Here is a 25751-nt window from a genome sequence, read left to right as displayed (position 1 = left end):
TCCATGCACGGAAAACGTGGCGGACTTTGTGCACGCACAAAGCAAGACGGGCTTTACTCACAAAAAACGAGGCATGCAAAATGAGGGGAATCCGTCGCTCATACAAAGGTTGGCTTGGCACATGGAAAATACAGCATGCAAAACAAGGCGGGCAGAAGACGAAAACGAGGCACAAAAAATGAGGCGGGCCGATGGACGAAGGATATAAATTTAAATGTTAAGGTATTAGAATCTAAATAAAGTGACGCAGGAAGAAAAAAAAAATCAATGAAAAAGGAAAATAAACAAATAGAAAATGATATGATCGGTATCCGTCTTCCAATCCTCTCACGGGGATGTCGCTAATACTATAGCTGCTTCACTTAGACAAAGTCGCTAGCTTCATATCGATCCCACCTTCAACTATTTTCTTCTTTTTCAGTTTTTGTTTTTTGTTACTTAAATTTCTCAGAATTAAAGGCTTGAGCAGGTTTGTCCCTCTTCCAATCCTCTCAGGGGGGTTGTCGCTAGTACGATAGCAACTTGTTGATGGTTCCAAGTCATTTTACAAACGGCTCCTGTCATTGTTGCCAATCACAACTTGATCTTAAATTTCATTTCCTATCCGTTCTCCAATAATAATCTGTTCATTCAAATAGGAGTTCAGTTCTGGTGATCTGGCCAGCCCTGGTAGTCCACATGACATGTTCCTGAAGGATTTAAATGTAAAAACAAAGTCCAAGGTGACATTATATTTCATTTTACATATTACGTGTTCCTTTGGTTCTAGTCGTTTCTTGAATGACTCAGAAACCCTACATGCTTTTCAAGGTTGGTTGCAAATCATAAATGTTTGAATTAGGGTTGATCTTTTGCAGGAATTTGATGAGGTGGGCTATGACTCTCCATATCGACATGATGAAAGCTTATCCGAAAACAATATGGAGTTTGGATTTAACTCTTGTTCCGGGAAGTTGTCCAAAAGTTCTGATTGTTGCCAGAAGTCCGAAACAGAAAGCAGATTAGCTCAAGGAAATCGGAGATCGGGTGATGCCAAACGAACTTGTGGAAAACAAATTCATCGTAAATTTATCTAGATCAAAGGTCATATGGTTTCTATAAGTCATCTGTTTCCTTCTGTTATTTTTCCATCTTTTGTTGCTGTAGAAAAGTTTGCACATGCTGCACTTGAAGAGCATGAATAATGAAGAACTGAATGCTTTGTGGATCCCTTTTTCTGTTATATAATAAGCTATCCATTTCTTCAATCGATTAAATTATGATTTCTTTAGCATGCCTTAGTGAACGAACAATAACCAACAATAGGAGTACATTCGTTCACAAAACGGTAGGATCACATGTAAAGGATTTATAATGTTTTTTTCAACTCTAACGCAAAATATTTTTTACAACTAAAAATTTCAATTTTCTCACAAAAACTGTGAGTTATAACCCATAGTTTTCTAATGAAATTTGAGGATTTTAACAAGATTCAATATAACCCAAATTTTGAGTCATTATAGTCGCACCACATGTTTAATAAACTTAATTTAGGAAATTCCATGTTCAACACCTACAAATCTCTTTTTTTTCTTTTTTTTTGGGGGGGGGGGACTACTAGTTTATGTTGATTTTTCTATTTTTCAACTTAAAAAAATAAATAAAAATGAGTTTCGGGACCTAATAAACATTAGGATCACATTCAAATGTCTTTTAGCATTTTTCTTAACTTCCACGTACAAAATCTCACTAAAGTCCTGGTTGGTGGATGCAAACAGAGGTGATCTCCACGCATGGAAAACGTGGCGGACTTCGCACATGCAGAACGAGGCGGGCTTCACTCACATAAAATGTGGCTGGCTTCTGGCGCACAAAGCAAGACGGGCTCTACTCACAAAAAACGAGGCATGCAAAACGAGGGGGATATGTCACTCATACAAAGGTTGGCTTGGCACACGGAAAACACAGCATGCAAAACAAGGCGGACAACATTCGGAAACGAGGCACAAAAAATGAGGCGGGCCGGTGGACGAAGGATACAAATCTAAATGTTAATGTATTAGAATCTAAATAAAGTAACGCAGAAAGAAAAAAAAATCAATGAGAAAAGAAAATAAAAGAAAATAAACAAATAGAAAATGATACAATCGGTACCCCTCTTCCAATCCTCTCGGGACGATGTTGCTAGTAAGATAGCTGCTGCACTAAGAGCAGGTCGCTAGTTTCATATCGATCCCACCTTCAATTATTTTCTTCTTTTTCAGTTTTTGTTTTTTGTTACTTAAATTTCTCAGAATTAAAGGCTTGAGCAGGTTTGTCAAAGTAATATGACCATTTCTGCACTGCACGTATGTTAAAATTGCTCTCGTCGTAGTTTAGATTAAATTAGCATACAACTCAAAACTAAAAGATGAGGGCTTATTACGCATTATAGAGAAAGTAATGCTTAGCTTAGATTGATCCCTTATTTCGTGGAGGAGAAGGAACGTATATAGCATGTCACTTCAACTTTTTTAAAAGATGAGAATATTGTTTTGTCAAAGTTTCTCCATAAATATAGATAGTGCTGGGCTGTCTGGTTGTCGGTGGAGATCTTTGAAATCCCAGTTCCAAGTGTGGACTTAAAGCTCTTGGAACAGAACAGCTTCCGTTGAATAATCATGTCTTCTATTTTCCTTAGCATTCTGCTAGCTCTGTTATTTTTGTCTCTAACTCCACAAAGATCTGGTAATATTCAGTTAACCTCATCATTATCTGTTAAAGTTTTTCTTATGTTGGCCTTGCATGAATGTGTGTTTATGAGAAATTTCATAAGGTAGATCTTGTTTCGCTGTTCATACAGTGAGATACTCGATATGTCATTCATATTATAAACTTTAATTATTATCGATATTGTGTTGATATGTAATATCGATGTCTATATGAATGTCGAAATGTTCTAGCTACATGTTGTCAATCTGGTTCAGTAATGTTACGTGAACAGTGGAATGCGATTCCCTTAAGAAGCAGTTTCATATATATTGGAGAAACTTTTTCTTTAAGAAAGACAAGACGGGTTGAGAAAATATCATTGGTATATAAGATGAACATGTCATCTATCCTAATTCTTGCTGTTTACTAGTAATAATTGCCAATTAAGTAGTAGTCAAATTGGTTTATTGTGAAATGAAATTAGATGGGCAGCTAGATCCGGATTGGTGCATAGCAGATGAGCAGACACCCGATGAGGATCTGAAAATGGCGATGAAGTGGGCTTGTGAAGTGGGAGGAGCCGACTGCAGCAAGATACAAGAAAACCAAGACTGCTACTTACCTAATACCATGCAGGACCACGCCTCTTATGTCTTCAACTATTACTACCAAAGATTTAAGAAGCAAGGAGGAACTTGCTACTTCAATTCTGCTGCATTGGTCACGGCCCTTGATCCAAGTAATAATCATACCTTATTTCATCTTTGAGCTCCAAACTCTCTTAATTAGCATGCACTCGTTTCTGTCGCTTATATCGACAATACTTGATTTCAAACTATTCTAATTTATGGGGAGGAACATTCGAATTAAGGTACAATAGGACAAACACATTGCTCTAAGCAACTAACCTAATCTTGTGCTCGTATCAATCTTTTGATGAGTCATTATTCATTAGTTTGTTTGCTATTTAACAGATACCATTCTTTCTTTTTTCTCCTTTGATTGCAGGTCATAATTCGTGCAAGTTTGAGTATCTTCCTTGAGGAAAGCGTGTGAAGATTTGGGGTAAAAGTTGTTAAGATTTGCAAGTGGTATCACATACATACAGATCCAATGAAAATTTTAGTTTCTATTCAATGAGGTGCCTTAGATTATTTTTCCAAACAGTGTTGTGATCGATGCATTGACTCTTAGCAAATTTTGAATGGGCTATGCTTAAACTAGTTAGTAGGCTTTGGATTCAGAGATTAGGCCCAAGTCTTAGGTATAAAGGCCCCAGTATCTGGTTTGCGAATCACAACAAATATTTGGGCCGGTTTTAGCAAAGTGACCTATAACCATATCTTCACAAAAAGATTATAAATAAATAAATAAAGGTCAACCTATCTCTGGCCTTCCAATGTGGTAAATTCTAGGTCTTGTAAGTCAAATCACGTAAAGATTGTGAATGCAAATTTCCGACATTTTCTTCTTTGATGAAAATGTATTTGTAAAATAATAATACCTAAGATTAAGGCTAAAAGGCTCATGCTCCCACGATGAATGGGGGAGCTTTGGCCAAAGAATCTCCGTTAACAAAGTTAGAATTATGAGAATAATGTGTTTAGGAGTTTGTGGGTACCAAATGACTTAGCATTTTAATGGGAGAATAAAGCTATTTATAATGGCTTAGCTTATTAATAATATCTTGCAATTAATATGGCAATTAATCCTAAATAATTGGGAGTTACATTTTGAATAAGGATTTGATGAGGAGTGATGAGAGGGATTCGAATAAATATCATTTTGATCACCTTTGACTCTTCCTTAATTGAGCCGTTATTGTTCGTTGCATGTGCGTGAAAATCCCGTTGTGCCTCGAGGGTAAATTTTTCCTTTTCAACCAAAAGTCCACGTGCCACCTCCATAATTTTCTTGATTATTTTTTGCTCTACAAAAATCCCTTCTCCCTCCCTCCTATTGTCTTTCTCCCTCCTACCAGTAACCCCACATGTTTCTCTTTAGATTCGGATATTGCCTTTGAATGCGGCGGAGCTATGAAGTGATTAGGATAGTCTTAGGTCCATCTTGACATTTTTTTCATGAAAAAAAAATGTTGTATTATGCTTTTGATTTTCAAGGTTTTTTGTAGGCTCAGGACTCCAACCCAACGTTTTTACTTTAATTTCTTTCATTGGGTTTGATTTAAGGTTGGTGGCTCCAATGGAGTTCAGACAATCTGTTGCATGTGAACTTTGTGGAGGACTTTGGTTCGGGGATTAGTGGAGGGAGTGAAGAAGAAAGTCAAGAAGGCTTGGGATTTAGGTTTAAGGAAGATGATGATGAGGACGACACCATACCAGGCCCAAACAAAGTCAGTCAATTGCTCACCACACGGCAAAGTAATTTTTGTAAGATCAAGAAAGCGTTTCAGATTGAGACAATTTGGCTTCTCCTAGGCTAAGATTCTGGCTCCTCTACTGGTATCGAAGATAAGTTTCTCTCCTCCCTCCCGTGTTGCGTTGCTTGATCTTGGAGCAGTATAACTCATTAGTATCAAGTTGGGGACCCAGATACATGGGTTGTGAGTCATGTTTATAGGCAGAGCAACGTTCTTAAAACTGACACAGTGATGGGTAGCTGGTGCCAATTCACATGAAGTGAGTCGCGTCCATAGGACCATAAAATATTTCTGTCATCTATATGCGTGAAAGCTAGCTAGCCGATTGAACACGTTGAACAATGAAACAACATGATCATCTTAGCCTCTTCTAGTCTTCTTCTTTTTCATCTTAGCGTGGCATTAAAAGAAGATGGGGTGCATCGTCACTTTCAGACATATATGTGTGGCTGGCTTTTGCAAGAGCCCTAGAAGGTCATGTCAACAACCACTCCATCCTTGATCTCTCCAACTCTCAAGCCTTCTCCATTCCAGTATCATCACAAAATCCATATCACCGGCCACATTTCAAGAAAGAAACATAGATTAATCCATAATCCACCTCGTTTATTGCTTAATAACACAACTAAAGGTCTTTGTGTGATCTTTCTTACGAATTAGACGAGTCTTTGGGGATATATTGTACTCAGTCTCACGTGAATTTAATAACACGTTACACAATTAAAACTAAGGCTCCATTATGCCCGTAATTAAGTGGACGGTGAGGGTGCCCTTTATTCCTAGGTCTACTAGTCTTTCACCACTTGGCAGCCCCCTTTCACCAATTGGCGGGCCTTCAGCAAAGACCCCCAATCACAAAATATTTGGAATTTATAAAAGAAAAAGGTTGCACATAAATAATATTAATACAAAAATAGAAGCCTTCCTATATATCACCACTGTAGTGGGAAGTTGATGTTAGGTGGGTGAGTGATGATATGATAGTTCATATTTTCTGGGTCCGAGTGAGGTGTTATGTGGGTTTGAGTCTTTCTTCTTCTTGCTCTGTTTTAAGTGATTCTTCCCAAAGCACTTTTAGGCTGTTAGCAGTGCAAATTTTTGGGGAAGAAGAATGAGCTACTTAGCTGTTGGTGTGAGTCCTGGAAATGTTCCGGTGTATCACAGCACCAATTTAAAAGTGAATGATCGGAGGGTGAGGGTGGCAGAGTTGGTTTTGAGGTGCTTGATCTGCGGTCTAGGAGTTGTTGCTGCTGCTCTTGTGGGAACTGATACTCAGGTCAAAGAGATCTTCACCGTCCAGAAGAAAGCTAAATTTATAGACATGAAGGCTCTTGTGTACGTACATCTCAAACCTTCCTCCTATTCTCTTTATCGCAAATGATCATATTATGTTGGAGAGGAAAATAATTTCCGCCCACCTCTTATTTTTGTTCTTTGATTTTCTTTGATTTATTCAACTTGACCACCAGAACTAAGCAGTGGCGTGCGAAAATCACTACCCTATTTGACAATTTTCTTCCTTTTCCTAGCTATTTGAGTCGATTTAATTTTACCTAAATCGTTTTGTAATGTAGGTTTTTGGTGGTGGCAAATGGGATAGTTGCTGCCTACTCTTTGGTGCAAGTGATGCGTTGTGTTGCGAGCATGGTTAGGGGCAATGTGCTTTTCAGCAAGCCCATCGCTTGGATCATTTTCTCTGGGGATCAGGTAAACATAATTGATTAATTGCATCAATTAAATTCCTAATTAGTAAGTAGCTCCTTTTTTTTATATAAAAATTAAGCAGTGATCGAAACCATAAACCACCATGAATGTAACAGAGAAAGCTTGAAGATAAAAGCTAAAAGAGGAAGACTGATTTTGTTATTTATGTGAAGAATGAACATTAGAGGCCTTATCTCTTTAGGATAGTATATATAGCTCATTACATAAAGCAAACTTAAATTTACACCACTTAAACTATCTTAAGACAACACATCAGCTCACTTAAGCTGATATGTCACTAGTGTTATCTATTAAGTAGTCCTTTTAGTTAGTACTACCGATTATTATTATTTATTGTTAGTTTTCGCATCTTTAAGTGCATTCAGTTAGCTATTGACTTGGAGGAGTAATTTATACCCACTCTTGTGGAAGGTGAAGAACTTCTCTTCAATGGCCAGATGCCCTTATGGCGGTATTTCAAGACAATATCCTCTCGTGATTGATTTGGGACACCTTCATTAGTTCCATTTCCGACAAAGATATATGTGCTATACTATACCTAGTTTGTGATTGTGCATTAACCTTGCACTTATAATAGACAGTCAGAGTCAGCAGAAAATCCTCACCTCCTCTTAATTAATCAGAATTTTGTACTAAATTAATGTGTAAAAAAATGTGTCAAGATTTTTTTTGTGTACGTAGGTGATGGCATATGTGTGTGTGGCAGCAGTAGGTGCTGCCGCACAGTCGGCGGTGTTGGCCAAGTTGGGGCAGCCAGAGCTGCAATGGATGAAGATATGCAATATGTATGACAAGTTCTGCAACCAAGTTGGGGAGGGAATTGCCGGCGCTTTATTAGTCAGTCTAAGCACAGTGCTGCTCTCTTGTGTGTCTGCTTTCAATCTCTTCCGCTTGTACGGTGGCAACAAAAACAAGACCGCCGCTGCCAGCAGGTGGTAGGCCGGGCAGCTCTGTGAGTAGGAACCACCAAAAGTCCAAAACCAACCAGTTGCATGTAACTAAAAGAACTAGTCTCCTTTGAATTTTGCCATAAAATTGAGAGCTAGCCAGGCTCTTGTACATGCAATTGTTTTTGTTGATGAAATTGAATTATACTCTGGTTTTGGAGGCTTATTAGTATTTGCAAGGTTTAAAATATTGAAAACGAAGCACCCTTCCTTTTCATCCTTTGATCTTGTAACTGAGAGGTTACAGATTCCTTAGACCTCTAATTCCCAAGTTAACCCCTAGAGACCTAGACCTTCTTCAGTCACCGTAGAGATTTTTATTTTTATTTTTTAAAAAGGGACTAGCTGGTTGCTTCATCATGGCATTCCACCTTCCGTGAGCCGGGAAGATTTATGGAGGAATTTCAGCCTCCCCTTGGACACCATTATGCGTTTCATTAGCATTAGGAATCGAACACAGGACGTATCATGTGAAATACAAGTCTTGAATTTGTCCCCAACCATGGAGTGACGTCACCATAGAGATTAGAGACGGCTCTCCAATTCCTATAAAATTACAAAAATTAAAATTCACTAATCTACAAGGAACCAAAAACAACAAGAAGTTATGATTAATGATGGACTTTTCTGATATTGGAGCTGCTATCGTTTGCTCTCCCCTCGTCATAAAAAGCCCAAAGCAAAGGAATAGTTTGATATATTTTTCTTTTTCAATTTTTGGTGAACAAATGAAAAGGTCAAGAAGCAACGGAGATGGGTGGTAAACATTTTTAGGCATACCATGATCCACAATTAACATCACTAATATTATTCTCGACTTCATACAACTAACTAGTTAATTTAGAATTTTCAATTAAATTATTGATACACAAGAAGTTGCTTATTTGGGAAAAACACTTGGCCCTTCAAACGGTATTAGACTTGTTATGATTTATGATTTCCCATGCTTTAATCAATTTCAAATAATGTGAGAGGAAGTCATGAATCGAAGTAATTTCAATTCTGATTAATGATCAATTTCTTCTTATGCAGTTGTGCTGCTGCAAAATATAAAGAAGCGTCCAATAATCCACTACTTCCTCTTGTATCCGCAGCTTTCTCTTTTCTGCATGCCATTCCATTCCAAAGACTCCAAAACAAAACATATATACATCCTCATATATATTTTGATACATATATAGAGAGAGAAATGTTATACACGTTGGTGTATTTGTCTCTGTCATGCATTATTGTTCACACCGCCCCTACATTCTTCCCAACAGAGGGCAGGAGTGAATCATTAGCAATTTATTCCTCCAAACACACCCTTCCATTTGCTAGTTTTAACATTTTCCCTTGGACTTTTCTCCAAACCCCCTTTTCTTCTTTAGCAATGCAGATGCCTATCTGTCTCTTTCCTCATACACTAATAAAATAAACCCACAGACCAACTGACTCCCTTAGATTTGGTCACACGACCATTTTCCTTCTGGACTTTGTTGCTTCTCTGCCGATTCTCATTTCTTTCCAAATCACTCAGAATTTCATCGAACGACTCGATCCCAATCATCACTCCACTTATTAATAAAAAAAAACTGCTTATAACTTATATGAAGCAGATTTATAGATACATATATGTTGTCACTGTCCTATATATAGACGAACACGAAGCCTAGCTCCTATATACTTTCTAACAGTGAAAATAATGGAGAGAGAAAGCCATGATGCCAAAGGCACCATTCATTCCTCCTCCGCTGCTCTATTGCAGAAAAGGTTTAGAGAGCTGCAGAGAGTGAAGGCAATGAGGGAGGAGAGAGATAGATTGAGAATGCTATCTGAACCAAAGCATAATAAGCAGTTGATGATGGTCGATAGCAATCCCAACAGCATGCATTACGAGCAGGCAAGGGCAAGGTTGTTCTTCCACCGCCACCACCCAGATCATCATCATCTTGCCCTTCCACATGACGATCATCGGTCATCATCACCATCCGGCAGAGTTTCTCCGTTCTTGTGGCCACTATTAATGAGCAAGCATGAGGAGGACTACTACATATGTAGGAGCATCAATGAGACCCCGCTGTTGATCAACTTATTGCCCCCAGTCACAGCAGAAAACCCTAATTCGTTAGACAGTTCTACTACTAGTTGTTCGAATCAATTCGAAGATTCCGATTGTAACTCTGATGTCAGTGATGTGGATACTTCCCTTCATCTGTAGTAAACGGGCTCATACTTGTTCTGATGTAATCATGCCATTGGGACTATATTATCCAAGGCTTCATTGGTTTTAATAAACCTGCGTTGTAGGTCCATTGGTTTAATAAACCCATCTTGCCGGTATAAGCAATATCTGGTTTAAGTCTCTGCTAATCAACATGTGTCATACGTTCAATAAACCTGGGGCTATAACACGATAGTATATACATATGATGTAGGTTCATTAGCTCTAATAAACCTAAGCCTTAGGTAAAAAGAAGTTGTGAACAACGTACCCATGTGATTGGGGAGAGAAGGGTGTTTCAATAGACCATTTTCTTACTCAAGACGAACCGCAATGGAGGATCACAGCAAAAGAGATGAAGAAGATGAAAGATAATCACAATAAATCCCAATAGCATGGCCTGATACGGATTAGAATATAACAATTATCTTGGTGTCAAGTGTGTTAACAATGCATTCATGCACGGTAAATTTTGTTCATTATTCGGTGTAATACCAAATTTAACATCACCCATGGAATGGAAGTGAAGCTAACCTGTCCATCACAAGACTAATGTGACTGCATATATATGCACTTGGCATGCCTATAAATATCACATAGCACTTGGTAATGGCATTTATGAACACATTCGATCCAACTATACTTAAAAAAAGTTATTATTATTAAGTGAAGTGAAAAAGAATTCGAAACTTATTACAAAATTATAAAATAAAATAAAATAAAGTTTCGAACCCGAAACACATAAGGAAGTTTCTACTTGTGATCATACGATCTAGTTATATATCAAGGGCTATCTATCATCAGAAAGAAAATAATACCCCCTTTGTTTTTTTTTTTTTTCTTTTGAACTTTTTGTTTCAATTGCAATTGCCAAATTTTCTTCAATAACTAAAATGCCAAGACCCAATACTCAGGTTGGGTGGAGGTGGCATCAAAGCAAAATGAACTTTAGGTGTACAGTTTCATCTTAAAAAATTTCGGTGCCATTAGGAGTGAATCACTTATATTTAAACATTAAATTATTGTATTTCTCTAATATGAGATTCTCTTTACATCCTACTTGGCTTGTATCGAGTAAACCTTTACACCAACAATAACAATTGCAGCCCTCTAAACTAGAATCAAATTGACACCCTTAGTTATGATCATTATATTTGTTTTTGAACAGACAAAAATTATGATCCTCAGTTGGGTTCTTATTTAAGTTTATTCCGAGTCACACATTTGCTTGCAACCCTTCTTATTTGCATGTGCATTTACCCAAACACAATGCAAATGGATAAGTATAGAGTATAGAAACTTTAATTGCACGCCTTGTCTAGATTAATTAATGTTTATTTTTCATCATCTTTCGATCTTTGGAGACTTGGAGTTTGGGGCTTCGAAATTTGGAAATAAACAATAGAGCGAGCCAGCTAGGGGACCCTTTGTGCTGCATAAAAGAACCATCCAATCCAGTCCACCTCCTTTAGCAGCCGCAGCTTTCGTTTCTGCATGCCATTCCATTCCAAATACTCCAACACAGAACATATATCGAGAGAAGAACGTTGGTACGTTTGTCTCTATATAAATGAAATATACATATATATATACTCTGTGATTTTTCATATGAACATGATGATTTCTCTTCAACTGCAAATTAAAGTTTCACATAATATAACGTAAGTTGTTAAAACCAAAAAAAATAATTTATGTGTACATATTAAACTGTGAGTTATCTATAAGGAAGGACTCAAGTCCCACCTAACATATATAGGACAAGGAATTTGATAATGTAAAGAAAGAACAAAGAGCCACCAAAACAATAAAAAAGCTCCATCATCTTCAAGGGCTAAACCTAAAAAGGGCTTTCAGTTGACAGGCTATCATCCAACCTATTATTCCTCCAAACACCTCCCTTCCATGTGCTTGTTTGTTTCTATGTCAGTCTCATTGGAATTTTCTCCATACCCTTTTCTCCTTTAGCAATGCCTTTGCCTCTCCCCCGACATACACTAGTTAAAGTAAACAAACGAAATTCCTTTTCTTTTTGGACTTTGCTGCTTGGCTGCCTAATCTCATTCCTAAATTACTCAAATCACTTTAAAATTTCACCCCATCAACTTAATCCACTTATTAGATTACTTAACTGAAGCACGCAATCTTATAAAACATGCATGCATCATGCCTGTAACGATCCTCAAATCCTACACACACACACACACATAAAAGCTTAGAGGCCACTTCCCACAACCCTAATTCTGAACCTAAAGTATACCTCTTTTCTGATCAAATGGATAGGGAAAGCCACGAAACGACTGTCGTTCATTCTTCCATAGCTCTACTGCAAGAAAGGTTTAGAGAGCTGCAGAGAGTGAAGGCAATGAGAGAGGAGAGAGAAATTTCGAGAATGCTAGCTCTCTCCACTGACTCCGAACCAAAGCAGTTCACGGCGATGCATAGAAATCCCACCATGCTATATCTTTTCCACTTTGATCATATTGTCCATGGTCGCAGGACGTCAGCATCCGGAGGTTCTCTGTCCCTGTGGCCGACATTGCAGAGCAAGCATGTGGACTGTCCGCAAAGGAAAACTGAGACGCTGCTTTTGATCAACTTATGGCCAACTTTTACAGACGACACCTCGTTATAAACCTGTTCAAACAAATTTGAAGACTCGATTCCTAATTCTGGCTCTGATGTAGATACTTCTCTTCATCTGTAAACCAACTTATACTTCCTCCAGTATTAGTAACCGTAGTATTACTATTAGATGACTTACTGTATTAGGAATACTGCTAACTACGCTTCTACGGTTGCATAGTGCGTATTTTCTTCATGCACCATATATCAACATTCTTTGAACTTGGATTTTGATGTATTTCGCATGCTCGTACATACTAATGATTACATGATATCAAAATGGGGGAAGAAATTCACGAAAGTGATTCCACACGTCAATTTTCTGTTTTGCATACTCGTGTTTATTTAAACCTTTGAATTGAACAAACTAAATAAAAAAGAAGCATGTGCAGAAAGAGAAAAAGAACAGGTGTCCAAAAAGACAAGAATTGCAGAAATTATTTCCCAAGCAAAGTGAGCGCCGATAAAAAATGGATACACAATGGGAAGCAAGATATATGTGTACTTAAATCAATATGAAAAAATTATATGGTTTCTTACAACCGCATGTAATTGATTTTTTCTATTAAGGTATGTTTCCTATACACATTAGTTAGGGAAAAACTGGAACAAAATATTAGTTCTCTACATCAAAAATTTGACGACTCCCAGAAGATGACGAGCAACTGTACTCAAATGGACCGTCATGGGATGTTCGCATGTTGTGGAGGAAACTGGCGTTCGGAAGGTGGCATTTACCAATTGTGCAATTGAGAAGTTAGGCTTTTCACGAAACGGTGGTACTCTCTATGAAAGAGTAGCTTAGCTTTCTCTGAGCCAGGATGCTCGAGCCACTCGTCGTATAAGTTTTGCACCAAAGCATTTCCAAAGGGATCAGCTACCAAGACCTGTATAATATTAAAGGATCAGCATTCCAAGCCAAAAAAAAAACATCACTATCCCCCAGGCCAGCGATAAATAACAAAATAACTGACGATAAGTCCAACTCTTACGTTTTCCATATAAGCTGCTAGTAATAACTGAATCAACTCCTTTCCGAATTGTTCAGGCTGTATCTGTCCTCCACCATTTAAGCAACCTGTTTAGTTCCAGTTAGTATTACTTCCAAAATCCCAAATCCACGTAATGGATAGTCAACGTATTAAAACACATATCTATTTGAAGGATTAAAAAGTAGAAAATTTTCCAACCACCAAAAATACTGGAAGGGCATGCCATGATCTCTAGAAAAGGATAATCGCAATTTCCAATTTTGATTTTCCTGACAACGTTTTGCAGGTTCCGGAAGCCAACACAGTGCAAATTTCAATATAGTCTTCCCATCCACCTAAACGAGAGGCCATCAATACTCTACATAAAAATGAACAGAAAATGCTAATACAAGGAATTAGCCCCAAGATTTTCCAACGATACGCACTACAAGTACAATACGGATGCAAAATTGACGAAGCTTGAGTTACAATTACAAAAAAGCTACGCTACAAATGTGTGAGCAGAACCAAAAGAAAAACGAGATTTACTTCCAAAGTCACTTCCTGGAAGGCTGAATTTTTAACTGTTTTGAAATCAATAGGGCCCTTGACTTCTCTTCCAAAGAGCACTTCAGCAGCATAGCTGAATATTGTCTCCGCATAACCCCCTGAGCTTCCATGGACACCAAAAAGACTCCCTTCATTAAAATTTGTCAACCTGGCAGAACAACGTATTTCTTAGAATAATCAAAGCAGATAGAAGGAGCCCTTATTGAAACTTTTACAGCTCTTACATGTTATCTAGAGGGGGCTCTTCTAAGCCTTTGAAATCTACTCCTTTCAACTGCAACCACCAAAACAAAGAAAGAAAGCAAAGAGTGGATATCAAGTTAGCACTATTTGGAAATCTCAAGTTGTAACGTAATTAGTATTTCTCACCTGTATCAGCTCTAAAACGTCCCCGGATGTCAACACCGAGTCTACCTCTGTAACCCATAGACCTTCATTCTCATTATTTTCAGATTGATCAACTTCAAAAACGAAGTCATCACATGAAGCCTCAAGTTTTTTATCATAACAAGGCATCACAGTTACATGGTAACATCAGCTGTCCTGTCAAGTGAAATCATTCAGGGATATGTAAATAGTTCAGTATAATCGTTCAACTTCACCCACAGAAAGTTATACACCTAAAATTTTCAACACTAAATAAGCCCAAGGCAGAACAATAATCAGAGGTGGACTGAACAAGTCTGCCTATGATCCAAGAACATTGGGTATGGCATAAACGTTAACAGAAAATGGTGCTAACATATGCTAGGATCTTGCAGAAATTTGTTAATTTCCATTGTGCTCGATAAGTTTCTAAGAAAAATAGGATCCACGTCTTCCAATAGATGTGCTATCAAATGGTATACAATAATCTTGGGGAAAAAAAAGAGGGAGGAACAAAAATATTTTGACATGCATAACAAGTAATTACACACAAGAATTTCATCACTGATATAGAATGGTCCTACAAAGCACGCTATGTCAACAACCGAAATTTCATAAATCATACATACACATTATCGAACAGCAATGATTATAATTGTTATGAATTATCAAGCGACAAGTGCACAGCAGAAATGATTCACATCACAATTATCGGCCAGAAAAAGAAACAAGGGACACAAAACATACCTTAGACCCATTGTTTGGCATACATTAGTTTTTTTAAACAATAACTCCAATTGTTTGCTGGGGACTCTCCATTGATGAAATATAAGGCAGAACATAGGATCCAAGTTGTTTTTCAGCATAGCATATCCAACCTGCAATAAACGTAGCTATTTTATAGTGCATCGTAAAAACAATTTGCCAAATTTCTTTAATAAAAAAACCAAAATGTTAAACCCTGCTGCAAATAAGTACCAAACTATTATATTTAACCAAATAAAAACCCTGCTGCAAATTAGTACCAAACTATTATAGGCTAAGATATATACACCTGGACATGCTGATGAAATCATGGGCAACGAAGATTGACACTTTTCACCATCAGATGACCGGCTTTGTTTGTACCTTGTGATGAACTCGTTACAAGATTCAACAAATTAAATCTCGACTGCAACTTGTGTCAAATACAGCCTTTACACCCAAGCACTTAAAAAAAGTTGTGCGTTTCCTAAAGACCTGGAAAATTGAAATTAACTTCCGATGTTAAAATCCAATGACAAAAGGTGTGCTCGACTATCTTATTGAATACATCAATACTGAACAGTTACTTGTATTCTATTAGAAACAAGTTGAAATAATCTAGCTCACCTGAAGTGGTGAAATTCCAAATTAACGGCAAGGGACGCTCTTGATTGGGGAGATAGGGAGACAATGACTGCTTTTCCTTTGTCAAGATTAAGAAGAAACTCATCCAAACTTTGCTTCTCCAGCATAACTGTCTCCGCTGATGTTACACAACCACTGCAAAGAACCCAAAACCATAGATATTATCCCTTTTGCATGGGGTCATATGAATCCTAACTCGGTTATCTAGCTGGTAGTTCAGAAAGTTTAAGCCGGCTATTCTATCTTTACAGTACCCAGCTTTGCACAACAGATCAATATACCAATTATATGCACGCAATTAATTTTCTGTGGAAATCTGAAAGGGTAATACCGTTGCACGCATATATTGATAGTAAAACGTGGGCAAAACAGCAAGTCGACACACCAATTCGAAAGAAAAATGAAATTTAAATAAAAGATTAAAACTTGAACTTCGTAGCATCACAAAATAAGAAACCTAATAAGCATGTGTGTGAAAGATGATTTACCTGCATGCCAAGCAATCTTTGAGTGAAATTTTAACTGGTTCTGTTTTCACTTGCTTGCTAGAAGTTGAAATCTTCACACCAAAAAAATTACCAAAAAGCTTAAACATTACTAATTCAGCTCCAATAAAGCATAAATGCACGGGTAAAAAATGGAGGATCTGAACCAGATAAAACAATCAGTAAAAGCAGCAATTTTTAGGGAAATTTGGATAAATAACAAAAGTTGATGTGAAAGTACTAATATACCCTACAGAGTCTCGAGCTTTTCTTTTCATGTCAAATGTTGTCTCTGTGTTGCTTTGGACTCGCACTGCAATGGAGGCACAAGCTTCTTTCTTTATATTCATTCATCAAACACAAGGACAAGTTGCAATAACAATAGTAGCACCTTCCTGCCCAGAATGTCGTCTTCAGCCAACAACGACGCCATTTCATCCCCAAACCACCGCAGTTACCCTCTCTCTTGAATTTTCCCAAAAATCTGAGTGCATTTTGTTTGATTAATGATGTTTTGGGATTGGAATGGTAGTTGGGTTATTCGTGCTCGAGGCCAATTCACACCAAAGGTTTGTAAGTTTTGAAAAATTTCCAACTCAAATGGGTTTTTGTTAGGTTTGAAGAGGCTGGAACATGGAGACTACTATAAACTTGGTTTTGAGTTTGAAGCGCCTGTTTGCTTTATGGTTTTCCATAAAAATCTTTTATCAAGGGTATATTAGTACTTTCAACGTTACTTTCAATTATAACTATCGTAACCTTAAAAGAGCTTAAATATAGGATCTAAATTAAAAGCAGTGTGGGATGAAATTAGAGTCGCTTCTCTCTCCTCTGTGAGAGCTTTCTCTCCACCGTGAGAGCTTTCTCTCCGCCGTGAGAGCCTCCTCTGTGAGCGTATTTCTCTTCTTGGTGAGAGTCTGATCGAGTAACCTTGTGCTTGCTTCTTTGTGAGTTCCGCCCCTGTGCGTCTGATTACAGGTTAGTGTTTCGATCTGTGTGTGTTCAAGGTTTTGGGCTGTGTGTTTCGATCTGTGTGAGTTCCGCCTTCTCCGGTCAAGCTTTTGGGCTTTGATCTACTGGGTGGTGGGCACCTGAGTCTCTGGAAGCAGGGAGGTTGGTGGAGAGAAGGCCTAGGGTGACGGATCGGGATTGGGATTCTTCAACCTAGGTCGATCTACCCCGCGAGGGCTGCAAGGGATGTTGAGCTGATCTGAGTGGGGGATTTGATTCTGTCAATTTGGATTTGTGGTCTGTGCGTTTTGGGGCTGCAGATGTAGTGAGTATTACCTGGGTGGTGGGCTGCTATCATACTGGTAGGAAGTAGGGGGGATGCTGTAAGGGTGTATGGTGACGGTAAGGGGATGCGGCGTCTCAATTTTAGGGTGATTCTCTCTTCGAGGGGGACTGGGGTGGGTTGGGGTTTAATCAATTTAGGGTGACTCTTTGGGGGTACTGGGGTGGGCGCTGTGATTGGAGTGGGAATCATAAAGTATGTCAGTCTGGGTTGTGGGGGTTGGGTCTGCAGGTGGACAGGGGTGGCGTTTCAGATCTTGACAATTTCAGCATCGAGGGTGATGGAATTGCTGGGGTGATCCGAGAGAGGAATGGAATGGGTGATCCATCTTGAGGATGTGTGTGTGTGTGTGTGTATGAGTGGGTGGTTTCTGATTTTGGGAGTCTAAAAAGAGGACTGGTCTCTCGGGCGTATGAATGAGGTCTAAGCCTCAGAGAGAAGAATGATGCCATCGATCTGCTGCGACCTTTGATTTTTGCAGGGGTGATAACTCCGATCCACTTTGGTTGGGGAGTAGGGGCTGCAACGATTGAGATGAGTGGTGTACCACCAGTAAGGTTGGTCGATTGGTTGCATTGCTGTGGATACCATAATTGTGTTGATTTTTTTAGCCGTGTTGAAGAAAGGGATTAGCTGGTATACTGGGTGGCTTATAAGTGTGGTTTGAGGTTGTTACAGAAAGTAAAAGTTTCTGCTACGTCTCAGGCTGGGCGAGTGGGGCAGAGGTGTTACAGTGTGATGACGACTAGTGGGGTGGATGAACTGGTGGTTCAACTGAACCAAACACTGGAGTTATCAACTATGGAGCAGGGAGTTAAATTGGTTGGGAAAGTATTTACGCAGAAACCAGTGAACAAATGGGGAGTCAGGAATATTCTTAGAGCGGCTTGGAAAGAATTGGGTGAGGTGGAAATAAAATGGGTAAGGGAGAATGTATTTATTATTGCGGTCAAAGATGAAAATGTGGCTTCAAAGATCATTGAGCAGGTCCCCTGGGCAGTGATGAAGAAGGTGTTCTCGGTCGTGAAATGGCCTCCGGAGCTCGCCTTAGAGGAGTTGGAGTTGAATGTTGTTCCATTTTGGACTCAAATAAGGGGAATCCCGCTGGGCTTAGCCTCTGTTGAGAATGTTCAGCGTGTAATCAAAGAGGCTGGGAAATTTATAGTCATGGAGGATCCCGGACACGCTCGTGGATTTGTACGAGTAAGAATCTTAGTTGATACGGAGAAGCCATTATTCAAAGGTTGTTGGATTCGAAGGGAGTCAAATAAGGAAACCTGGGTGGAATTTCGGTATGAACGGCTTCAAGATTTCTGCTACAAGTGTGGACGGATTCGGCATATCAATACAGAATGCTCCGCTGAGATGCATGGAGAAGGGGAGGTAGCGTATGGAGAGTGGATTAAGGCGCCGCCGATAAGAGAAGTGGTGATACCAACGAGAGTGGAGTGTGTGGGCAGGGAAGAACGCCGGCAGGCTGGGGCGGTGCGCGGACTGGGTTTCATGTCTGCACAGAATCAAGGTAGATTACGGATGTCAAACTCACAAAGAATGGAGAGTAATCAAACCACTGAGACTGGGGGAGCATCTCAGAGTCGTGGCACAGGTCAAAAAAAATGGCGTAGAAGAATGCGGGGGGAGGGAGAGGATTCGTCTTCCTGCTCTAAAATGGAAAACATCAAAACAGTGGGTGAAAGACAATCGGGCGATGTCCAGGGGGACAATGACACTCTGTCCGCCCAGGGTGAGGACCCAATCTGGGGCAGTAAAAGAAGTGGGGAAGCACAAGATTTGGTGCTCACTCAAGCTCCACAGAAGAAACTCAAGGGCCCGGTTACGGAGGAGAACTGCCAAGGTAGGGAGGCAGAGATAGGAATGAGGTTAAACAGCAAGGATGAAGGGCTAACGATGGAAAGAGCGAACCGTACGGCGGAGGAAAAAAAGGAAGAAATCAGTGAGAATACTGGAAGACAGGATGTAATGGAAGGGGGGTCGGATTTTGATAAAGGTAGGATGGTGACACGGAAGGCGGGTAAGTGGGCTCGGGGCGGTGGCGGCTGGCCTTCAACAGCCGCAGGCCAGCCATGAGTTATATCTTCTGGAACTGTCGTGGGTTAGGGTCGAACACGACAGTCAGGGCTCTTCATGGGCTTATTCGCAAAAAAAGACCCTCTATGATCTTTTTATCGGAGACTAAGATGAAAGATCATAGAATTCTAGGGGTGAGGAGGAGATTGGGTTATGTTCATGGCTTTGATGTTTCGCCAGTTGGAAGTTCTGGAGGATTGAGCTTGTGGTGGGAGGACAACCTGGAGGTTAATATTATCTTTTCGTCCAAGCATATTATTGATGCTGTGATGAGAATTAAAGGGCAAACGCATTGGAGTAGGATTACGGGTGTGTATGGAACGCCGTATAGAGGTGAGAAAAATCTGTTTTGGGAATGGATGGTTAATCACTTTACCCCCACGGACATTCCTTGGATTTGTGGCGGGGACTTCAATGAATTCCTGTGGGATCATGAGAAGTCTGGTGGAGTTGAGGTTTTGTACAACAAGCCTAGGTTCTTAGAAGAGTTTCTGTCTTCCTCTCAGTTGATGGACTTGGGTTTCAATGGGTCGGCCTTTACGTGAAGAGGGATGAGAAAAGGGGATTGGGTGGAGGAGAGGTTAGACAGGGTCATGGCGAATGAGAAGTGGCAGCAACTCTGGCCGAACTCCCAAGTTATGCATGAAACGGTTTTATCATCGGACCACTGCCCAGTTATTCTTATTTCCAATATTGAAGGGCAGAAAGGAAGGAAGATGTTCAGATTTGAGGCGTATTGGGTCTCGGAGGAAGAGTGTAAGAATTTGGTGGAAAAGTGCTGGGATCGGCGGCATAATGGCAGCCCTGTGTACAGGTGGGTGAGATCTTTAAACGATTGCCGCTATCGTTTAAGCAGGTGGAATCACACTAAGTTTATGGGAGGAGGTAGCAGGATCCATGATCTTCTTTCCCAGTTAGATTTGCTCCAGCGGGACTGGGGTCCAAACTATGATGTGATAAGGGAAATATCTCAGCGGATTGATGAGTTAAGACTCCAAGAGGAGAGTTATTGGTGCCAGCGATCGAGGGTAAAATGGTTGAGGGAGGGGGATGCTAACACTCAGTTTTTTCACTCTTCAACCCTGCAGAGGCGGAGGAGAAATAAGATTGTGAAGCTTAGGGATGAGAATGGGAACTGGGTAGAGAGTCCGGCTCAGGTGCGTCAATTGGTGGATAATCACTTCACTTCAGTTTTTAGCTCGGCAGGGGATCGTAACTGGGGGTCGCTCCTAGATTGCATTAATCCATCGGTCTCGCCAGAAATGAATGAGGCGCTAATTGCACCAGTCACGGAGGAGGAGATAAAGGCGGCGGCTGGGAATATGGGAGGGCTGAAGGCTCCTGGCCCCGATGGTTTCCAAGGGATATTTTATCAGACATACTGGGAGATTGTGCGGGAGGGTGTTTCTGCTTTGGTTAGAGATTTGATTCAGGATGCTACGGGTTCGAGTTTGATAAATCAGACTCATGTGGTGCTGATTCCCAAAGTCCCGAATCCGGAAGTTGTGTCGCAATTCAGACCGATTAGCCTGTGCAACTACTCGTACAAAATTCTGTTAAAGATTCTTGCTAACCGGTTGAAGGTATTATTACCTAAAATAATCTCTCCTTCTCAGAATGCTTTTGTGACGGGTAGACAAATTCAGGATTGTATTGGCATAGCCCATGAGATGTTTCATTATCTGAAGGGAAGGAAAGCTCGGAATAGATTTGAAATGGGGATTAAACTTGATATGCAGAAGGCGTATGATAGGGTTGAATGGGATTTTTTGGATGCGGTAATGGAAAGAATGGGTTTTTGCAGTAGATGGAGATCGTTAATTAGTGGTTGTGTTTCGTCTGTGAAGTTCGCTGTTCTCCTAAATGGGCAGGCTGGAAAGTCCTTTGCTCCCTCGCGGGGTCTCCGTCAGGGGGATCCTCTTTCTCCTTATTTATTTATTTTGGTGGGGGAAGTTCTTTCCAAGCTGATTCAGGGTGCGGTTGACCAAAGGAGGTTGGAGGGTGTCAAGATAGGTGGATCCGGACCCGTGATTTCTCACCTTTTCTTTGCGGATGATACCCTTCTGTTTTTGCGGGCTGATATGAAAAACTGCAGGAATTTAAGACATCTGCTGGAAAATTTTTGTGTGGCGTCGGGGCAGAAGGTAAATTTGGAGAAATCCAGTGTATTTTTTGGGGCTAACGTTCCGAAGGTGAATGCTGAGCAGATGGGGAACGCCCTTGATATGAAGGTAGTAATCAATCCGGGAACATATTTGGGGGTCCCTACCATATGGGGTCGGTCGAAAAAGCGTGGTCTTGCTTATGTAAAAGGAAGAGTAATGGAAAAGCTACAAGGGTGGAAACAAAATACTCTTTCCCGTGCCGGTAAAGAGGTTTTAATTAAGGCTATTATCCAAGCTATCCCGGCATACCCAATGTGCATTTTCAAATTCCCAGCCGTTGTTTGTAAGGAATTGGATGCGTTGGTGGCTGGGTTTTGGTGGGGATGCAAGGAAGGAGCCCAAAAGACTCACTGGGTTTCAAAGGAGGTTTTGGGTTTGCCAAAAGACATGGGTGGTTTAGGCTTCAGAAATTTTCAGGAATTTAATGATGCTTTGCTTGCTAAACAGTGCTGGCGTTTAATCACGGAACCGGATTCGCTATGGGCTAAGGTGATTAAGGATCGGTATTTTCCACATAGCTCGATCTGGGATGCAAAGAAGGGGGGACGGGCCTCTTGGGCGTGGAGCAGCCTCATCTGTGGCAGGGACCTGATTAGGGAGGGCTCACATTGGCAGATCTTGGGTGGTCAGGAGGTGCGGGTGTGGCAGGATAGGTGGCTTCCATCCTTGCCCTTTGGACACCCGGAGCCGGTTGGCCAGGTTGCGGTTACTCCCAGTTTAAGGGTCAGTGCACTTATCTGTTCGGAGTCGGGGAGGTGGAATATTAACTTTTTACAGCCTTTCATATCGGGGGAGGCTATGCAGGCGATTGAGGAGACGCCTCTTGGAGATTTAAGTCGTAAAGATAGACTTATATGGGATTCGAGTAAGAACGGCTCTTATTCGGTCAAGTCAGGATATAGATGGCTGCAAGGAAGATCGCTGACGAGAAGGGATTTGCGTCGGCCTTCTGTTCGTGGGGTTCCCAAAGCGTTTTGGAAGGTGATCTGGAAGCTGGGGGTGCCCCCCAAGTTACGGCATTTCTTGTGGCTTACTGTTCATAATTGTCTTCCTACTCGGGAGGCACTGTTCCGACGAAGGTCCTCTCAAACCTCTTCTTGTCCTATTTGCTGCTGCCATGATGAAACCATTGAGCACATTTTCCTTTCCTGCTCTTGGGTTGAGCCAATTTGGTTTGGAGGGGCATTGGGTTATAAAATGGATCGTCTTTCTCTCCCTTCTTGGTCGGACTGGATTCAGGGGGTTTTCTCTCCAAATTTATGCAACTCTGGAGATATAATGTGGAGACAATCTTATATTGTTTTTACCTGTTGGTGCATTTGGAAGGCTCGCTGTGATTTTGTTTTTAAAGGGGTGCCCATTAACCCGTTAAAGGTCCTGGCTGCTGTCTCTGCGGAGGTGAGCTCGTTTTTTAGTGCAAAGGCAAAGGATGGGGATAGAAGAGGAGGTGACGGAAGGAGGAACATCCAAGTTACGAGATGGTGCGCTCCGGCCTACCCTTTTGTGAAGATAAATGTGGATGCTAGCTGGTCCAAAGCATCAAAAAATGGTTTTGTTGGATTGATTGTGAGGGACATGGAGAGTAAGTTTGTGGCTGCTGCGCGGCATCCTATTACTGCTCCTTCTGCTGCAGCAGCGGAGGCTTCTGCGTTGTTGCACGGGTGCAGGCTCGGTGCAGAGCTGGGTGTAAGGTATGTAATTCTGGAATCGGACTCCTTGGATGCGATTAAATGTCTTTCTAGCTCGCTGTCTATGGGTAGTTGGGAGGCATACCCGGTACTGGCTCGGGTTAAATAGTTGGGGGGGGGATTTCTTTGATTGCCGATGGTTTTGGGTGCCACGGTCTGCTAATGGCGTGGCTCACAAGATTGCATCGATTGGTTTTTCGGAGATGAGTGATGTTGTTTGGGTCGTTAGGCCCCCATCTTCGTTGGTCTATGTATTGAACAATGACGGATTACCTTGCCCTCATTAATGGGTTAGGGTGGTGATGGGGGTGACGCCTCTACTTGGTGGAGGGGTCGTTGTGGTTTATCCCTTGACACTGCTTGGTATTGTTATTATGTTTGCCTCTCCGTAGGCCTATTTATGATATGGTTTTGGTTTCCAAAAAAAAAAAAAAAAATATAGGATCTAAATTTTAGTTATTTTTTCAAAATTTTCCCAATTTTTACTTCTTTATCTACCAACAAAAGAAAAAAAAGAAGAGGAATTTACCTCTGGCTTGACAGAGGACTTGGTCGAGGAGGCTTTGAGGCCTTTGAGAGAGACCATGCAGCCCTCAGACGGTGCAATGAAATCGTTGAGATCTCCGATTCGAAGCCTCGCCGAGAACTTGTCTGACATCGCCTTCGAAACCGAAAATTGAGACAACGGCTTTATTTGACTAGTAGACAATTTAATCAGCGGTTTTGGAAGTTTTTTGGGAATGGCAGAGAAGGGAAAGATGGTGGATAGCTCAGAGGCGATGCTTTCTTTTACCCGAAGCTGGGGAAGTATTCAGATACGCAGATCATCCTTTTGATTTTTTTTTCAATAACATTTTAGCACACACTGAACATAATAATTAACAAAAGTAATTAACAAAAGTAATAACATTCCTTTTGTAAATAATAAATAATTGATCTTGGTCTAAAGTCATTGAGAATTACCTTTGTTATATTAGTATTATGCGTATCATGTATAAGTCATTGACAATCACTTTTGTTATTGACTACTTATTATGTGAAAAATATTGACGGTTACCATATTATTTTTGTGATAGTGTTGAAAAATGTTGAACAATTTAGCTTAGGGCTCTTCAAAAAGCCCATTTCGAACAAAAGCACTTTTTATGGCCCAAAAGAAATTAAAAGAATACAGAAGTAGACACACCATACCAAATAAAGGTTCACGGTCCTTCAAGAGCTATTATAACTACAACACACCAATACCAAATATTTAAAAATATGTTGGGCAACTACGTCACTTGTAATAGGTCTTGAAGGATCGTAAATCTTTATTGGGTATGGTGTGGCGTACTTCTGTCTTTCTTCATTTTTTTTTGGCCATCAAAAGTGCTTTTGTTTGAAATAGACTTTTTGAAGAGCCCTAAGCTAAGTTATTCAACATTTTTCAACATTATCACGAAAACAAAATAGTAACGGTAAATGTTTTTCAAATGATAAGTAGTCAACAACAAAAGTATGATAAGTAGTCAATAATATTGTCAATGACTTTTACATGATAAAGATACGCATAATACTCACACTTGCTTTTAAAACTTGTGAATGTTAAATATAAATAAGAAAATAAATGAAACTACAACTACAGTAGGGATTTACCAAAAACACTACTGTATTAAAGAACATCAGTTGGTCTCTTCAAACTCTCTCTGTTTCTTTACGTCGGAAATGGAAAACAACTGGGAAATCATATCAAAATTTGAAGTCCTGTTTCAAGAATTGGAAGAAAAAGTCCTTGATGGAGTTCAAGAAAATGAAGAAGACGATCAGGGATGGATAATTGTGAACGACATGGTGCAGATAACCCAGGAAGAACTTTCTCAGATTGAGATGCTGAAAGTTCTTGTAGCTAAGGTATGCTTGCAAGTGAAAGACTCCATCAAGATTTCTGGTCGTTTCGTCGGAACAATCTTACAAAAAATGGACGAAAAAGATGTGGCGCAACTCATCAAGAGCATGATTGACGAATTCCGGATTTTTAACCCAGTTGCAGCCAAGAAGGCTCTTGAACTTACATTACGGACCTATCTGCAGAAAATGGAATTCAAGGATCTCGCTCGGACACTCGCCCTTATGATTGTTACGGGTGTCTTTTGGCTCCTTAAACTGGCCCCTAAATCTGAAATGGTGGAGGCGTCTGCGGAATTTGTTG

General features: G+C 40.2%; 2 protein-coding genes and 1 pseudogene across 3 annotated transcripts; 2 read left to right on the top strand and 1 right to left on the bottom strand.

The window, feature by feature from the left end:
- Window positions 1-2544: 2544 nt before the first annotated feature.
- On the top strand, window positions 2545-4079 carry LOC137727523 (PLASMODESMATA CALLOSE-BINDING PROTEIN 5-like). The gene is made up of 3 exons (XM_068466371.2): window positions 2545-2706; window positions 3155-3409; window positions 3679-4079. Exons 1-3 carry the CDS (start codon window positions 2640-2642, stop codon window positions 3711-3713), a joined length of 357 nt encoding a protein of 118 aa, XP_068322472.2. The 5' UTR covers window positions 2545-2639; the 3' UTR covers window positions 3714-4079.
- A 1870-nt stretch (window positions 4080-5949) lies between these two features.
- Window positions 5950-7888, top strand: LOC137727420 (CASP-like protein 2B1). The gene is made up of 3 exons (XM_068466283.2): window positions 5950-6385; window positions 6625-6757; window positions 7457-7888. The coding sequence occupies exons 1-3, from the start codon at window positions 6162-6164 to the stop codon at window positions 7712-7714; spliced, it is 615 nt and encodes a 204-aa protein (XP_068322384.2). The 5' UTR covers window positions 5950-6161; the 3' UTR covers window positions 7715-7888.
- A 5191-nt stretch (window positions 7889-13079) lies between these two features.
- On the bottom strand, window positions 13080-24274 carry LOC137727383 (protein NAR1-like; annotated as a pseudogene). Its single transcript, XR_015952681.1, has 11 exons — window positions 24093-24274; window positions 16332-16402; window positions 15826-15978; window positions 15509-15693; window positions 15198-15332; window positions 14458-14631; window positions 14313-14362; window positions 14068-14236; window positions 13750-13874; window positions 13518-13625; window positions 13080-13424 (listed from the first exon to the last, which is right to left on the bottom strand). The product of XR_015952681.1 is annotated as a protein NAR1-like (transcript).
- Between the last annotated feature and the right edge of the window lie 1477 nt (window positions 24275-25751).

The sequence above is a fragment of the Pyrus communis genome, chromosome 10, assembly GCF_041283825.1.
Source record: "Pyrus communis isolate YQ-2024b chromosome 10, ASM4128382v1, whole genome shotgun sequence".
NCBI classification, from domain to species: domain Eukaryota; kingdom Viridiplantae; phylum Streptophyta; class Magnoliopsida; order Rosales; family Rosaceae; genus Pyrus; species Pyrus communis.
The sequence above is the reverse complement of the archived record's forward strand: the minus strand, read 5'-3'. Positions and strand labels throughout refer to the sequence as shown.